Source organism: Xylocopa sonorina, chromosome 1 (assembly GCF_050948175.1).
Source record: "Xylocopa sonorina isolate GNS202 chromosome 1, iyXylSono1_principal, whole genome shotgun sequence".
Taxonomy (NCBI): Eukaryota; Metazoa; Arthropoda; class Insecta; order Hymenoptera; family Apidae; genus Xylocopa; species Xylocopa sonorina.
Genome location: NC_135193.1, coordinates 15,087,037 through 15,100,969, shown reverse-complemented (window position 1 = coordinate 15,100,969; position 13,933 = coordinate 15,087,037). Strand labels below are relative to the sequence as shown.

General features: G+C 50.5%; 1 protein-coding gene across 2 annotated transcripts; it reads left to right on the top strand.

Annotated features, from left to right (window-relative positions):
• Positions 1–9,479: 9,479 nt before the first annotated feature.
• Positions 9,480–13,319, top strand: LOC143426673 (uncharacterized). 2 transcript variants are annotated; one of them, XM_076900276.1, is made up of 3 exons: positions 9,480–9,727; positions 11,481–12,270; positions 12,363–13,318. In XM_076900276.1, the coding sequence occupies exons 2-3, from the start codon at positions 11,492–11,494 to the stop codon at positions 13,210–13,212; spliced, it is 1,629 nt and encodes a 542-aa protein (XP_076756391.1). In that variant the 5' UTR covers positions 9,480–9,727; positions 11,481–11,491; the 3' UTR covers positions 13,213–13,318. The 2 variants fall into 2 exon arrangements, with proteins under 2 accessions (XP_076756391.1, XP_076756384.1); XM_076900269.1 differs by lacking the exon at positions 9,480–9,727 and adding an exon at positions 10,327–10,536 and having other exon boundaries at positions 12,363–13,319.
• Positions 13,320–13,933: the final 614 nt, after the last annotated feature.

Genomic DNA, 13,933 nt, shown 5'->3' with positions numbered 1-13,933 from the left:
GTCCACGATTGTTTAGCGTCAACGTGAAAATGATAAAAATCGAAGAATTGTGTAATATTATTGTAACAAAGTAGAAGCAGCGTGATTGTAAAAGTACAAAAGGTCGAACGTAACCGTGTCCGTCTTTCTAGTGCCAAAACTGGAATTAATTGATTGAACCAATCGCGCGAGATTGTAATAAATGTCGTTGAGAAAACCTGACATTTGCATTTCTTCATTGACTTTACAATATATTATATATCGCTGTCTTTTAGCTCGAGGCAGTTCAAACAGTTTAAAAATAATAAATTTTATGTTTCTATAGTATTTTCCGTGCTCGTAGAAGAAAGTTTCACTGCTCTGTTTAATCGTAATTCTCTATGTTTGTTTTAGGAACATATCGATTGCAGTGCATCGATTTCAAACGAGAACTAACGTTATTTACAACGATAGTCTCGTTTCAACATCAAAGAGTCTACTTGGCGAAACACGAACGCCAAAATTTCAATTTCCCCGCTTTCTCCGACAGCTCGTTCTTATTTTTCGAACGAAAGCGAACGTATTTACATATCGCAGATACGAAAATGCAATATAAGGCGGAATAAAATATCCGAGGGAAAGAAATCGTGCACAGGGTCCCTGATAAATTGCTTTCGGACGCCGTATCGTGGCAAGATTCGAAAGCTGCAAGAACTTTCTACCCGAACCTGTCGCTAAAATTGCTGAATCGCTGTTACGAAAATCGAGAACAGGACGCTTCTTCGAGCAAAGTGTTCGAAACGTACATTTTAACCTCGACGCAAAAAAAAAAAACAGTATTAACGTCAACATTAACGTGAAACAATTATCGAACGAGTCAACAAAATCTTTAGTTCCTGTTAAGAATCTTAATACGAACGTCACCACGGTACGAAATGATCACGCGTGTACGCAATTAAACAGTACGCGCGCGCGGTTCAGCTTGACCGGACGAAAACGACGCGGAGGATCAACCGCGAGCGCTTGACAGGATTTTATGATGGCATAAAGATCCCGAACGCCGCACCACCGTAAACCTGCCAGCCTACACAACAATAAAATTCCATTTACCAATAATAAAATTCCAACCGCCAATCCTGGCCTGATCGCCATTAAAAAAAACTCGAGGGCTACCACTCGTTGGATCCGATACGTGTAAACATCGGTCTCGAACCGTCGCGGCATTCGACCGGCGGGGGGGAGGAAGCTACCCGCGTGTAAAACGAATTTGAGTTTGCTTAGGGCCCGATACACGGTTTATCCGAGGTTGAACCGGTGGTATCCGTTTGATAGCAGATAGCAGGCCGAACGACGCTGGTATGTTCTCATTACGCGGCGTGTAGGTATGCGGCGGCCAGTTCGTGTTCTCCATGCCTCGAGATCCGTGCACGGTGCCGGGACCACGTTTCTTCTCCTTCTCCACCTTGAACGTCTCCTTCCGTCCCACTCCTCTGCCTTCCACCTCGCTCAGGCCCTCATTAAGGCTGTCGCTCGCTTGCAGCGTTCGATCTTCCGTGGATCCATCTTGGATCTATCCTAGACTGGCAATCAAAAGCTTCACCGCTGTATTTGTATTCGAGGAGATCGCAGAAACGATCAGTTCTTCAAGTAGTCGTCTAGAATTGTTCTATTTTAAGTGGAGTTTCATTGTAAGTAAACATTTGTGAGATGCAAGAAAATTGATGTTGATGTACATGGTATTAATTTGAAATTATTAGGAAGATTTTTTAGGGAGTACACGTTAACGTGGATTTGGTTATGTGGTGTGTTACGTTTCAAGTGGAAGACAGCCTTTACTCCCCTCCCAGGTTGCTCCTGGGACCAGGATTCAAGCTCCGTTCACACCAACCACCAGTTCGTTCTCGCTCCAATTACGACTCGAGCTTCCCAGTCGACCGCCTCGCCCCTCCACGAGCCAGCGCGCCGTTTCGTAGATGGACTTGAATTATTTTCAAAGTAGTTTGTCTCCGTTCGACCGCCGCTCGGTAACCAGTTTGCCCTCCGGAGATTAATTCGTCCCCGGCGAACCGGTGTGAAAGTTTCCAACGGACTCCTCTTGGCTACGGCAGAACCCGCCGCCGCGCTTTCTTTCTCCTCTCCGTGCTTCGCATGACTCGCGCGGAGAGTTTTCGCTCGTTTTGCATACATTACGCTCGCGGTTCTCTTCATCTCGTTCGCCGCGTCCTGGCGGACGATAAGGGGACGACGGGCGCCCGGGCCACCTGTGATACTCCTCGAATTTTCGAAAAGGCACGCTCGCACGCTCCCGGACCGCTCGACGCTCGCGGCAGCGCCGTTTCCACGGGATTATTTTTAATTCGCCCTACCCTCCCCTCCCTCGCGGGTCGCGTTCGTCCTTTTTAGATTCCTTCGACCGCGTCGCGTGTATTTATCTTAAAGTTTCGCGAGAACTCTGCCAGCTACTTTTTTTTTATCCGAACGCCTCCTTTTAGGTTCGTCCGTTCCTTCCTTCGGCTACCCTGGCTGCCCCACGCTCTTTTCTTTTCCTTTCGGCTCCATTCAGAGAAACCGCGGTTCCTCCTCGGGCAACGTACAGCGTTACTTCGCTATTCCACGGTGGTCGCCACGCTTGATGCTCGAGAGTGTCTGTTTCTTTTTTTTTTTCTTTTATTATGTTTTTAGTTTCTTCTCCAGTGTGCTCGATTTCGATATTCGCACAATTAATGTTTACCAAACTTGTTATTATTGTTTGAGAAATTGTTCACTGGGTTTTACGCTGATTTCTCTGTTTATTTACTCGCGATTGCTCTCCTTCGCTTGGCCGTTTTCATTCTTCCGTATAATTTCATAAATATGCAACAAAACGCGGCGATAAATGGCCGCGAAGCAAGTAGGCGATCATTAATATTGCATGGGACCGTTTCCATTAATGCATGAGGCAATTTTTATGGTAACGCTACGTAGAGAGGCCGCTACCTCAATTACAATCGATTTATACCTCGATACCTGCAAATAGCGCGAGCCACGTACCCGCGAATGAACCAGTACCGTAAGGAGACGCTCGCGAACACGTGGTCCGACCGTTCAATGTGAACGCCCTCCTCGACAACCAGCTACTTTTCGTTCAAGTTCGACGCATCAAATTCGATGAACGCGTCGCGTTACGTGCTTTAAGGTGGTTGCACACGCAGCATTCATCTGCTGCGAGACGCGAATTCGACTCGACGATTCTCATTTTTTTTTTTTATCGAGTCATGGACCTCGAGAATCGCACTCTCATTGATCCACTTCTGATTAGAAATATGAATTTGTGCGCAAGACGTGGCGTACGAATCGCTACGCGATCGCCATTTAATTTCTTCGTCAACCCCTGAAGGGTTTATTACTCTCCCGTCGTACTGTAATGAATTTTCTGGTAATAGATAATTATCCCTCGCGGTAATTATATATCGCGCGTATAAAAAATCTATTAAGATAGCGCGCAGGAAGTAATTAAAATGTACGTCGATGATGGCGTGCATTGAATTTCTGCGTAGCAGAGCATCGAGCATTGACTGTGACGCGTTTTTCGTTCCCTCGCGCAGAAATTGCTTCCTTCTCGCAACGCGAGACTTTGAAATTGCACGGTGGAAGTAACCCGTCGGTTATATTTTTACATCGAGCCAGAAATAAATGCTCGACAATAACAAAGAACAGTGGAATTCGAAGTGCGGAACGGCATCGTAACCGATGTTTTTTTTTTTTCACGTCGCATCGATTTACGTCGTTACATAAGAAAAATAGGGACAGTAAATTTGTCGAGGAACGGCAGCTCCAAAATGGTCGATTACGGGCTAGTCGTAAAAGCAGGTAGTCTAGTTCACGTCTGCTCGATGGAAGTCCGAGCGGTAGCCTCGTTCGACGCATATATCAACGCGCTACCAATTAGGATCCATCGATCAGTTTAACTAAGAAAGGTTATCGAACGACACAAGAAAATTCAGCTTCCAGGATACCATTTTCTACGATTCAGTTTGATCAGCAAATTCGATCGAGTCGTTATCAAACGGTTGACCACCTCGACCCTTCGAATTTCCGTGCGAGCACAGGATACTCTTTCATCTCGTTGGTCCCGCTTCCTCCGCAACTTTCCACGGCGCGGTATCAGCATAAAAACCACGCTGAATCCCATCGACCACCAAAGAAGTTGCGCCAACTCCGCGTAACCGTGGCTCCCACTCCGGTTCACGCTGCGATCAGACGCATTAGCTCGTGGCTAATCGAGCGTACACTGTGAACGCCGCTTAACTTAAGTATTCCATCCACTTTGCGTGCGCAGCCGGAGTTTAGCAAAGTTCTTCTCAGTGTCCGCTATAAAACGCGCATCCTTTCATTTTTATACTGACTCCAACCATTTGCTTCCGCGCGATTCAACGCACGTTGGGCCAGCGAAATCGTATTTTCAGAAGAATAATTGTCACCTCGTAAACAAACGTTCCCGTTTCGACCGCTCTCCCCAAAAAGTATGCGAACCCAGCAGTAAACAGCTCCATCGCGAGAAAACACACTGCGACTATGTAGATCGAGCGCAGTGGAATCTTGGCCGAAAGTCAGCGAAGCGCGTCCTTTTTCCCCGTTCGATCTCGTTGTTCCGTTTCCTCCGCGGCGCGACTCGCTCGTCCGGTCCTCGTCCAGCTTCCAGCGGTGATCTCGATAATGTCCTCCGCGCGATGGTAGTGGTGGCGAGATGGCGTCGGTGTAGTGGTCGAACGGTCGCGCGCGGGAAGGGCAGAGGGAACTAGTTCAGTGAACAAAACGACGCGAGAGGCAGTTGCACGCTGTAGCAACGCCTCGCCGCCTGTCGCTTCTCCTAAAAGCTTGTACGTACACACTGGACGAGCCCTCTGACCCCCTCGCCGCTGTCCAAAACTACGAACCGTCTGTTCGCGCGCGGATCGCTCGCGTTTTTCAACCCCCCAATCGCTGCCGCCATTTTTTCGCGCACGCTGATGGACGCTAGCGTCTACGCGCGACGCGTTCGAGGCGATGTTGGTCCACGCAACGGGGACCAGACGCGCGTTGCGTAACGACGATAAGAATGACAGCGGAGGGATCAATGCGATTTAATTCGTAATGGGAAACTTCTCCGTGACCTTGTTATTAGACGTAATTTTGATGCATAACGCGCCCTCGGGCGTGAAATCACGTACGACGTGGTAGTTTGCATCTGAGTACCGCCTGAGTGACGCTTCGATATTTAAATGTAAAATACCTGTCGTCGGAGTACCATTTCTTTTCTCTCAGGTTGAAGGTACGTGCTCAGCTTCACCCCAGCATCTGGACCTTTTAGGAGAAATATTCGTCACCGCGTACCGTTACCATTGGTCGAGCGATTCGTCAACGTCCAAGCTCGCTTGTTGGTCTTCGCGTTAAACGTTGTATACTTCAATCGTTAAATAGTACTCATCGAGTATTAACGTCATACCTTTCTCGAAGAGAGAGAACTTCTTTTACAATTGCTAGAACGAAATTACGAGCGACAGAAATTTTCTTCCACGACACCAGTTTTAATACGAGAAATTCTTTTACCATTAATAACAATTATAATTACGTCACGTTCCATTGTGAATCGAAGCAGGCGATATTCTCGTATTTGTTAAAAATTAATTCCATATCGATACGAGGAAAAAAGCGTGTATTAACCCAAATTACATCCTCGTCTCAAGCGTTTCCTCATAAGAATAAAAACGGGGAGCAAAACGAGATCCTCCGAAAAAAAAAACTTGTCACAAGCCGAAGGAGGCTCTTTGGCGGCGCATCGAGGAATATAGGAGACCAGTGGGAAGAACGACTACATTATCTCCCGGAGATGGTGCATAAAAACGTTCCTCCGCAGCTGATTCGTCCGCATTGGCAGGTACCTGCAGCGTTTACACGACGCTGCACCCGACTGCGTGTCGCTCGCTCGTGAATACAAATGCACCTGCAGGTAGACGTTGACCTACCCGTACACTTACGCACGGGACACGGAAAAGTACCCACACTCTCTCATACCTTCTGTAATTAACTTATTGACAACATCATTTTTCTATTCTTGTTTTTTTTTTTTAAATAAATTTTATGAATTTCTCAGACAGAGCGACGCTCTGTTCGACGAGGCGATGCATGGAAAAGAGATTCGACAAAATTCTCGATTATTCTCGGACGCGTGAATCACCGTGCTCCAATTTCGAGCAAACGCGAACATTCATCAGACATTCGCGCAGGCCACGAGGAGTTTTTTCTCCATCAGTAGCGGCGCTCTCTCGCGGCGCGTGGAGCAGAAATTCACGGGACATTGAAATAGTCGACGAGCATCGATGAGACATCAATAGAGAGTTTGTTCAGTCTACTGTGCGGTGAAAACCGTCCGTTCATGCTGCGAGCACGTAGATGCCCGGCGAGAGAGGGCCGATATTCGAGAAATTTGTCTTAATATTCATGCCAGGAGGTCGTTTCGATGGCCGATCTATCGATCGTCCGCTCGAGACTCGTCTGTCGGCCACTGGCGAACGTCAGCGTCCGCGAGACGCTCCCGAGGCGGATTTTTATGGGGAACAGAAAGCAAGGTGAAAAGGAAAACCCTGCTAATGACCGGAATACGAAACCTATAGACACTCGATTGTGACTGAGAACGCGTATCCATGACTTGGATAATTTTCTCGTTACGACTGTCGCGATAATTCGAGATAACTTTCGAAGAGACGCGATAGAAATTTCCTCGACAAAAAGGCTGCCAGAAATGGTCCGGACAAAGGACTGGGTCCCATCGGAACGGTGTGCCACGGCAGTCCGCGTAGCTACCGTGACGAAACGATTAAACGTGGACCGAGTCTGCGTCCCACCAGGACAGGAATCGTCGTTTTTCTAAAGGCTTGTACAAACTTGAGGACATCGGATGCTGCGACGCGAGATTCGCAGACTACAATAGCTCGCTTGTTCCCCCTCTCGCGCGAGCTATCAATCTCGATCGCCAAGGGACCGAGGTTCGTTTACTTTTCGACCGAGCAACGCGCACACGTACGTCCCTCGATCTATCGCACCAGTACTAACCGTAGTATCGGTTCCAGGTGGACGCGAGGCCCCCAAGTCTGCGCGCGGCTTAATCCCCGAAGCCAAGCCAGGCTCCCTGGGTTCGATCGAGTTCCACGAGGAAGGCTGGCGCGAGCGAGTCGTCCCCAGGGACCGTGCAGACGGACAATCGCGCCTTGTGTTCTAGGCAAGTGGAGCGAAATCCACGATCCATGAACTAGAGCCAGGCCTCGTACCTCCGAGACGCTCGATTCGATCGATCCCGTCGGTGTAAAACCGGCTGGGCGTCGGCGGCTGCTGGCCAGCAGAAAAGAGACGGAAAGAAAGAAAAAGAAGAGCCGACTGGCCGCGCGGGAGCGAGCGGGACGGAGATCGACGGGCATCGCGGCGAACGAGGAGGTGGAATAGAAGCCACGGGGAGGAAGAAAGATCGAGGCTCGATCTCTCTGTGAGTGCCTCTGGCCGCTGGCCTCTCCCCTTCCCGCCCACCAACAACCGATCTCCTTCTTCAGTGCCGGCGCCGCGCGAGTTTCATACAGGTGGACCTTACAACCTGCCCCACGATTTTTCGCCTTCCGTACCGCGTCCGTGCTGCGAACCTGGTGAACAGACCGGACGTGACGCGATCACCGTCGATAGACCGTTCTACGTTCGTTAGTGCGGTCTCCTGTTAACTGTGCTCGATCGTTCGCAGCCAGTCGCGACCATTTCCTCGCGGAGGGATGAAACGAAGGAGCTGAAACTGGGGGAACGCGTGCAGTTTCTCCACGGATCGACCAGGTGCGCGGTGTAAGTACGAAGTTCGTAAGGCTGTTCCTAAGGACGCATGTTCGATGCGGTTTCGTTTGGAAGGAGGATGTACCGCGAGTTGGAGCAGGATTTCGGAGGTGGACTCGAAGAGTGGACGTGGGTCGTCGATGGGGAAGCTGGCTCGAGGAAAATCGGTGTTTATCGATCGGAGGGGCACCGAACCTTAGTATTACGCACCTGTTCCTCATACCACGTCCCTACCTAAACCTCCTGCGTTCAACCTGCACGGCACCGCGTCGTAGGTACTGGTAGATAGGATACCCGTGGATCTCCCTCCCTCCTTCCTGGTCCCCTTTGCTCTACGTCTCTGTTAGCGATGGGCTCGATTCAGGGTGAAGTTTAGGATCCGTGGAACGAGCGTTCCCTGTGGAACGAGAGGATTTCTTTTTCTTGGAAAAATCGTTTCCTCTCTCTCTCTCTTTGGATTGGAGCGCAGGGAACGGCAACTCTCGCTGTATGGGCAGCGTAACGACGCTACAACGATGTCTCATTCCGACTAATTGCAAACGCAATTACGCGGCCAGATTACCTCACCGCTGGCTGAATGTCCAATTTAAATTTTCATGCAAATTGAGCAGAGCCGCGCGTAGACGGGTACGTACAGAACGCACGTGGAAGTGAATCCACGTTCATGCATCTACGACCCCTAATTCCTGGCCAGTGAAATTAACCCGCGTGTAGACACAGTAGCTTTTAACGCGACCCCAAATACGAGAATCGTCAGATTTCCGTGTCATCCTCGCGCGTTTCCCCTACCCTTATCTCAAAGCACACCCAACCACGTGGATCCGTGGCTCCAGAATCGATCTCGACGATCATTTCATTCACCGTCATCCTCTCGACGCGCGCTCGATCCAGCTCCAAATCCTCCTGCGAGCATCGCTCGAACGTCGAATTGCGAGACGTTGCCAAGATCGAACGCGCGCCTCGAGCGTGCACGCGACTCCGAAACGGAGCGCGTGACCATCGAGCGCTCAGCGACCAACCAGACTACCTGCTCCTGTTCCAGCGTACTTGTTCCCGAGCGAGCACCCGCGCGCAAGGGTGTTGGTCCCATCGCTAGTGCCTGCTCCAGGTTCTCCTGTGCCTCGGTTGGACTCCCATTGGCCGGTCCCGTCGGACTCTGTCGCACCGTCGGGCAGGAGCGAGGCAGTCGGCGCCCAGCATCCAGCAGCAGCGCTACTAGCGGCAGCGAAACGGAAAGAAAGACTCCCAGGCGAGCCGTGCTCGGTTCTACCTGTGTGCCAGCGTGCGTGTGGACCATGCGTGTGCGACGGCTGCGTGGGTGTGCGCCGAGGTAGCCTACCTGGCGGCGTCCGACACGCAGTAAACCGCGCGCTCCTTCGTGTCCACGGTCGAGAAAGAAAGGAACGGCGTGCGCGTCTACGCCGATATATTTTCCTTCGCCGCGTTCGTCGACGTCTTTTTCCACGGGAGCCGCGATTTCCGCGTGATCGCGGGTCCACCGCCGCCCCCCCCACCCCCCCTCTCCCCACTGTACCCCCTCGTTACCAACCCCGTGTCCCCGGAAGAGGAGAGTGTGCTCTGGATAGTATCGCACCGTACGCGGAAGGTGTGCGTGGCCGTTGGATTCGCGGGCGAAAGCAAAAATCGCGCGCCCCTTGCGAAAGTATTCTATCTCGCGATTTGTGCGCGTGTGTCGCCAGTGCGATCCCGTGTGCATGTGCGGCTACGTGGGTGCTCGCGGATGGTATCGTCACGATAAAGCGAGAAAGGGACGGGCGACAGGGACAGCTATCGCTCGATGTAGCCGATCCTGGTGCCGCTACGAATGCTTCCGGCAGCGGTCGCTGGACAGGACCACACGTCTCGCCCGGAGATGCACTGGTGGACCATCGGAGGAGAGTGAACGCGGGATCGGGAACCGTTCTCCGGCGACGTTTACCTGGTGAGGTGATTTTCTAGGTGGCTGGGCTTCGTCGATCCGCGTCGATCGTTGAGTAAAGACGAGTAGGACGGTACGCGGGACCGCGAGAGGCTCTCGTCGCATTCCTATGGGCATTGGCGATTCCAACATGGCCGCTGGGACTAGCCGTGACCGCTGGGTCCGCGGAAGCCATGTTGGCAGGTGTGCTCGGCTCGAGATAACCAGTTCACGTTCGTGGAACGCACGCGGCTGAGCGAACGGGAGCGTGTTCCACGTATTATCGGAGCCGTTGGCTGGGATCGGTGATACCCGCGATCCAGGCCCTCGTTTTCATTCATCGGTGATCCGATTAACGCGCCATGACTTCATGGCGCTCCGATTCGTTTATTCGCCGCGGTTGAACAGTGTGTCGCTTCGTCGCGATCGGTTCGGACGAGACGTTCCTGCCTGGAGATCGGTCTCTTTGTTAGTTAGTTGCTTTCGAGTTGGATTCGTGTAGGACGGATAAGATTAACTCGATAGGAGGATGATTTTTAATAGAATCACTTGGATACAGTGTTTAAATCGCGCGGAACGGATAAAGCTGCTTCTCGATTATGTAATAAAATACCTTGCGAGGAGCTGGCTTTGTTTGAAGAAGTACGATAATATTGTAAACCGTTGTGGAAAGTACCTCTGAGGACGCAAAAACAATGCGTACGAATGTTTAATGGGAGTCACGGATGAATAGCAAGATGGCGGATGTGTTTAACGTGGTTTACGCTTAACCTTGTCACGTGGATTCCCGTATATATATTTTATTTCGAAGGAACTGTTGCGATCGATGATGTGTACGTATGTTGTTAACGTTTTCAGACCGCACGGATTGGTTTCTGGTTCATTTCGTTTTAATCGCACGACGAGATGCAGAATCATAGTTTCGAGATCGAGAGAGCGAAACGTTACAAACGTGGCTAAGATCCTTGATTGGAGTTCCATAATCGTGGTTCGCGATACCATTTTGCAGTAACACGAAAGCCGTGTCGGAGCTCGTCGCTTGAAAATATCGCAGCCGTCTGTTTCATTCTCTTTCGAGGAGTTTGAATCATTTGTTCCAAAGCAAACATATAGTAAAAATTTTATCTTATCGCGAACACGGAGCGGAAATGGAAATAGCTTCGTCGGTTGCAATAAAAGAAAGTATTCATTGGCCGGTGTTATAACTTTAACGTTATAAACATCGATAAAAATTTTGCACGCCAAGATGAAAGGGAGTGGCGAACATTTATTTAATTCACGAAAATCGTTGAAACACTTTGGTTCATATTTTCAGTACTGGATACAGACTCGTGCATATGTTATAAAATATTAGCTAGAATAATTATTCCAATTCAATTATCATCAACATTTATAAATATCTCAAAAAACTAGAGATCTACGTCGCTTTTAGTGCAATAATAAACCACAACTACCTCTTTACACTCAGAAATGAATTGCGATTTACGCATACTAACATATCCAGAGTAATCTACTTCAATAACAAGAATCTACGTACAATCAAACAGCACTTATTACACTATTCGAATCAACTTAAGCACCTGAACATACCGCCTTATAACACTGTCATTCACGGAATCACTAATCCAGTAATCCAATAATTCAACGCTCGACGCGTCCAGCGCAAATTCCAAACTCCATTCACGCTTCCTCCCTCGACGCACGAAACCCACACCAACTCTCTTCTGTAGCGACAAACTTGCCAGCGATCAGCAGCAAAAGTTGGTTCGAATTGCAGGTGTCATCGGTATGCCGACGGACATCGTGGCGTCGTCGGCCTCGGCCTCAGCCACGGTCTCCGAGGAGACGAGCAGAGGTCGGGACCTGGGCCTTGGGCCGTCACCAAGGTCGGCTCCCTCTTCAACTGGCGCATCGTCCTCAGGATCAGCGGCGCAGTCGACGTCGAGGGGCTTCGACCCGTCTAGCGCTCTGGCCGCTTATCACCACCATCGACACGGGCTGGTGGCTGGCCTGGGCCACCCTCATCACCGCGAATCGTCAGCGTTCGTCCCTGTGGTGCCTTCGAGGTTGCATCTGGCGCCGTATCCAGGCGACATGCACCCTCATCTGACAGGGCCACCGCCCTCCTCGTCGAGCGCGTCGAATCCGGAGCACGAGGTCGGCGCGGAGACGTCCGTCGCCAGGAAATCATCGTCCAGCTACGAGATCATGGCCATGATGGCGGACAAGAGGAAGGAACTGGCCGCGAGAGCGCTTCTGCTTCCTCCGCCACCGCTGTTGGAACCACCGCCTGGTTATCCAGTGTTCGCTGGTCCCTTCCCTGGTGGCTCGGCCCTGTATCCACCAGGTGGACCACTGGCGCATCAACACTTGGACAGGAGGCTCCTGAGAGCGCCTGGCAGGGCGTCTAGGCCTAAGAAACAGTTCATATGTAAATTCTGTAATCGACAGTTCACCAAGTCGTACAATCTGTTGATTCACGAGAGAACGCACACGGATGAGAGACCGTACTCGTGCGACATCTGCGGGAAGGCTTTCAGAAGGCAGGACCACCTTCGAGATCATAGGTAATTTTTATTCATCGAGCTTGATACACGTTTCTACTGATTATCTGTGTCATGGCAACGAACCAAACGAACGAACGTTCTTTTCGTTTCAGGTACATCCATAGTAAAGAGAAGCCCTTCAAATGCGGCGAGTGTGGCAAGGGTTTCTGCCAAAGCCGTACCCTGGCCGTGCACAAGATCCTCCACATGGAGGAGTCGCCCCATAAATGTCCAGTCTGCGCGCGAAGCTTCAACCAACGCAGCAACCTAAAGACCCACCTCCTCACGCACACCGATCACAAGCCCTACGAGTGTACCTCCTGCGGTAAAGTGTTCCGCAGGAACTGCGACTTGAGGAGGCACGCGTTGACACACGCGGTGGGCGACGTCCCGCCAGAAGCATTAGAGGAGGCACTAAGGGACGACGACAGTCCAGAAGAGGACTGTCCAGAGTCTGGCTCGTCCTCGTCTGCGTCGACGACCAACTCCTCCTTGCCATCGAACGCAACGAACGCGTCTTACCCACCCCAAGGTCCGTCAGGACCGCAGCAACCACCTCCAGCGCCATCGTCCGCGTCGTCGCTCCCACCTAGACCCCAGCTGCAGATCAGAAGAGACCTGCTGCCAGCTGTGAAACCGTCCACGGTGACCAGCGGAGGCACTGGCGGCCACACGGTCACCCAGAACCCTCCAGCCGCGCTACCACCCCCGCCTCCCTTAATTCTGACCTCGTACAGACGAAGAATCGGCTCGCCAGGACCGTCGAGGGTGCTCCTCGAGTTGCAGGAACGCGAGAGGCAGAGGGAACGCGAGATCGAACAGAGCAGAGAGAGGGAACGCGAGAGGGAACGAGAGGAAGAGGTGTCACGGCCACCAAGGGCGCCCACCCCTCAACCGCCACCGCCGCCTAGGCCAACCCCTGCCAGGCACGGTTTCACCATAGCGGATATCATGCGTCGGTAGAAGAGCAACGAACGACGTGGGATACCAAATGATCGTCTGCTTGTGAAGTTCAGTCGAGAAGGGTTGCTGTCGTGGACGTCATTTGGATTTTGTTGAAGTGATTTCTGAATTCTGGTTTTCTTTTTCGTAGGCAGTCGACTCGTAATCGAATCGTAGAGGGTTAGGCAGAGGTAACGCGTAGAATGTATGCCCAGTTTCAGTTCAGATGTCAGTAGGTTCTTATACGTTGGTAGTCTCTCGATGCGAAGTGGTTAGGATGTGGAGTTTGATCGTCCTTCGGGATCTTCTTATCGAATGGGCTCTGTCGACGAAGCGTTTTCGTGGACTCGCATTCGTCGCTTTCTATGTAATAGAGAAGATGAAAAATGCCAAATGGCGAGGAACGTTCCAGAACGCTAGAAGTATTGTCACGAACGTCGGATACGATTGACGGAGTAGTATGTACATATAATTCTCGTGCCAAGATGAAGGGATTAAAAATTGAATGGTTTTAGGTTTTGAGAAGATTGTTATGGACTGTTGTAATATTTAGTTTATTAACTATCCACTCGTAAATGTATAAATTGTATACTCTTTTTTTATTTCATGATTGAATCGGAGTTATTTTATCTTTATCATTAAGTATTGGCATTTCTTAAGGAAAATACATTAGTCTGTACATTTTATATTGATAATTAAGACGTAACGTTCGTGTTATTTTTATTGTTATCAATGTGGTTTA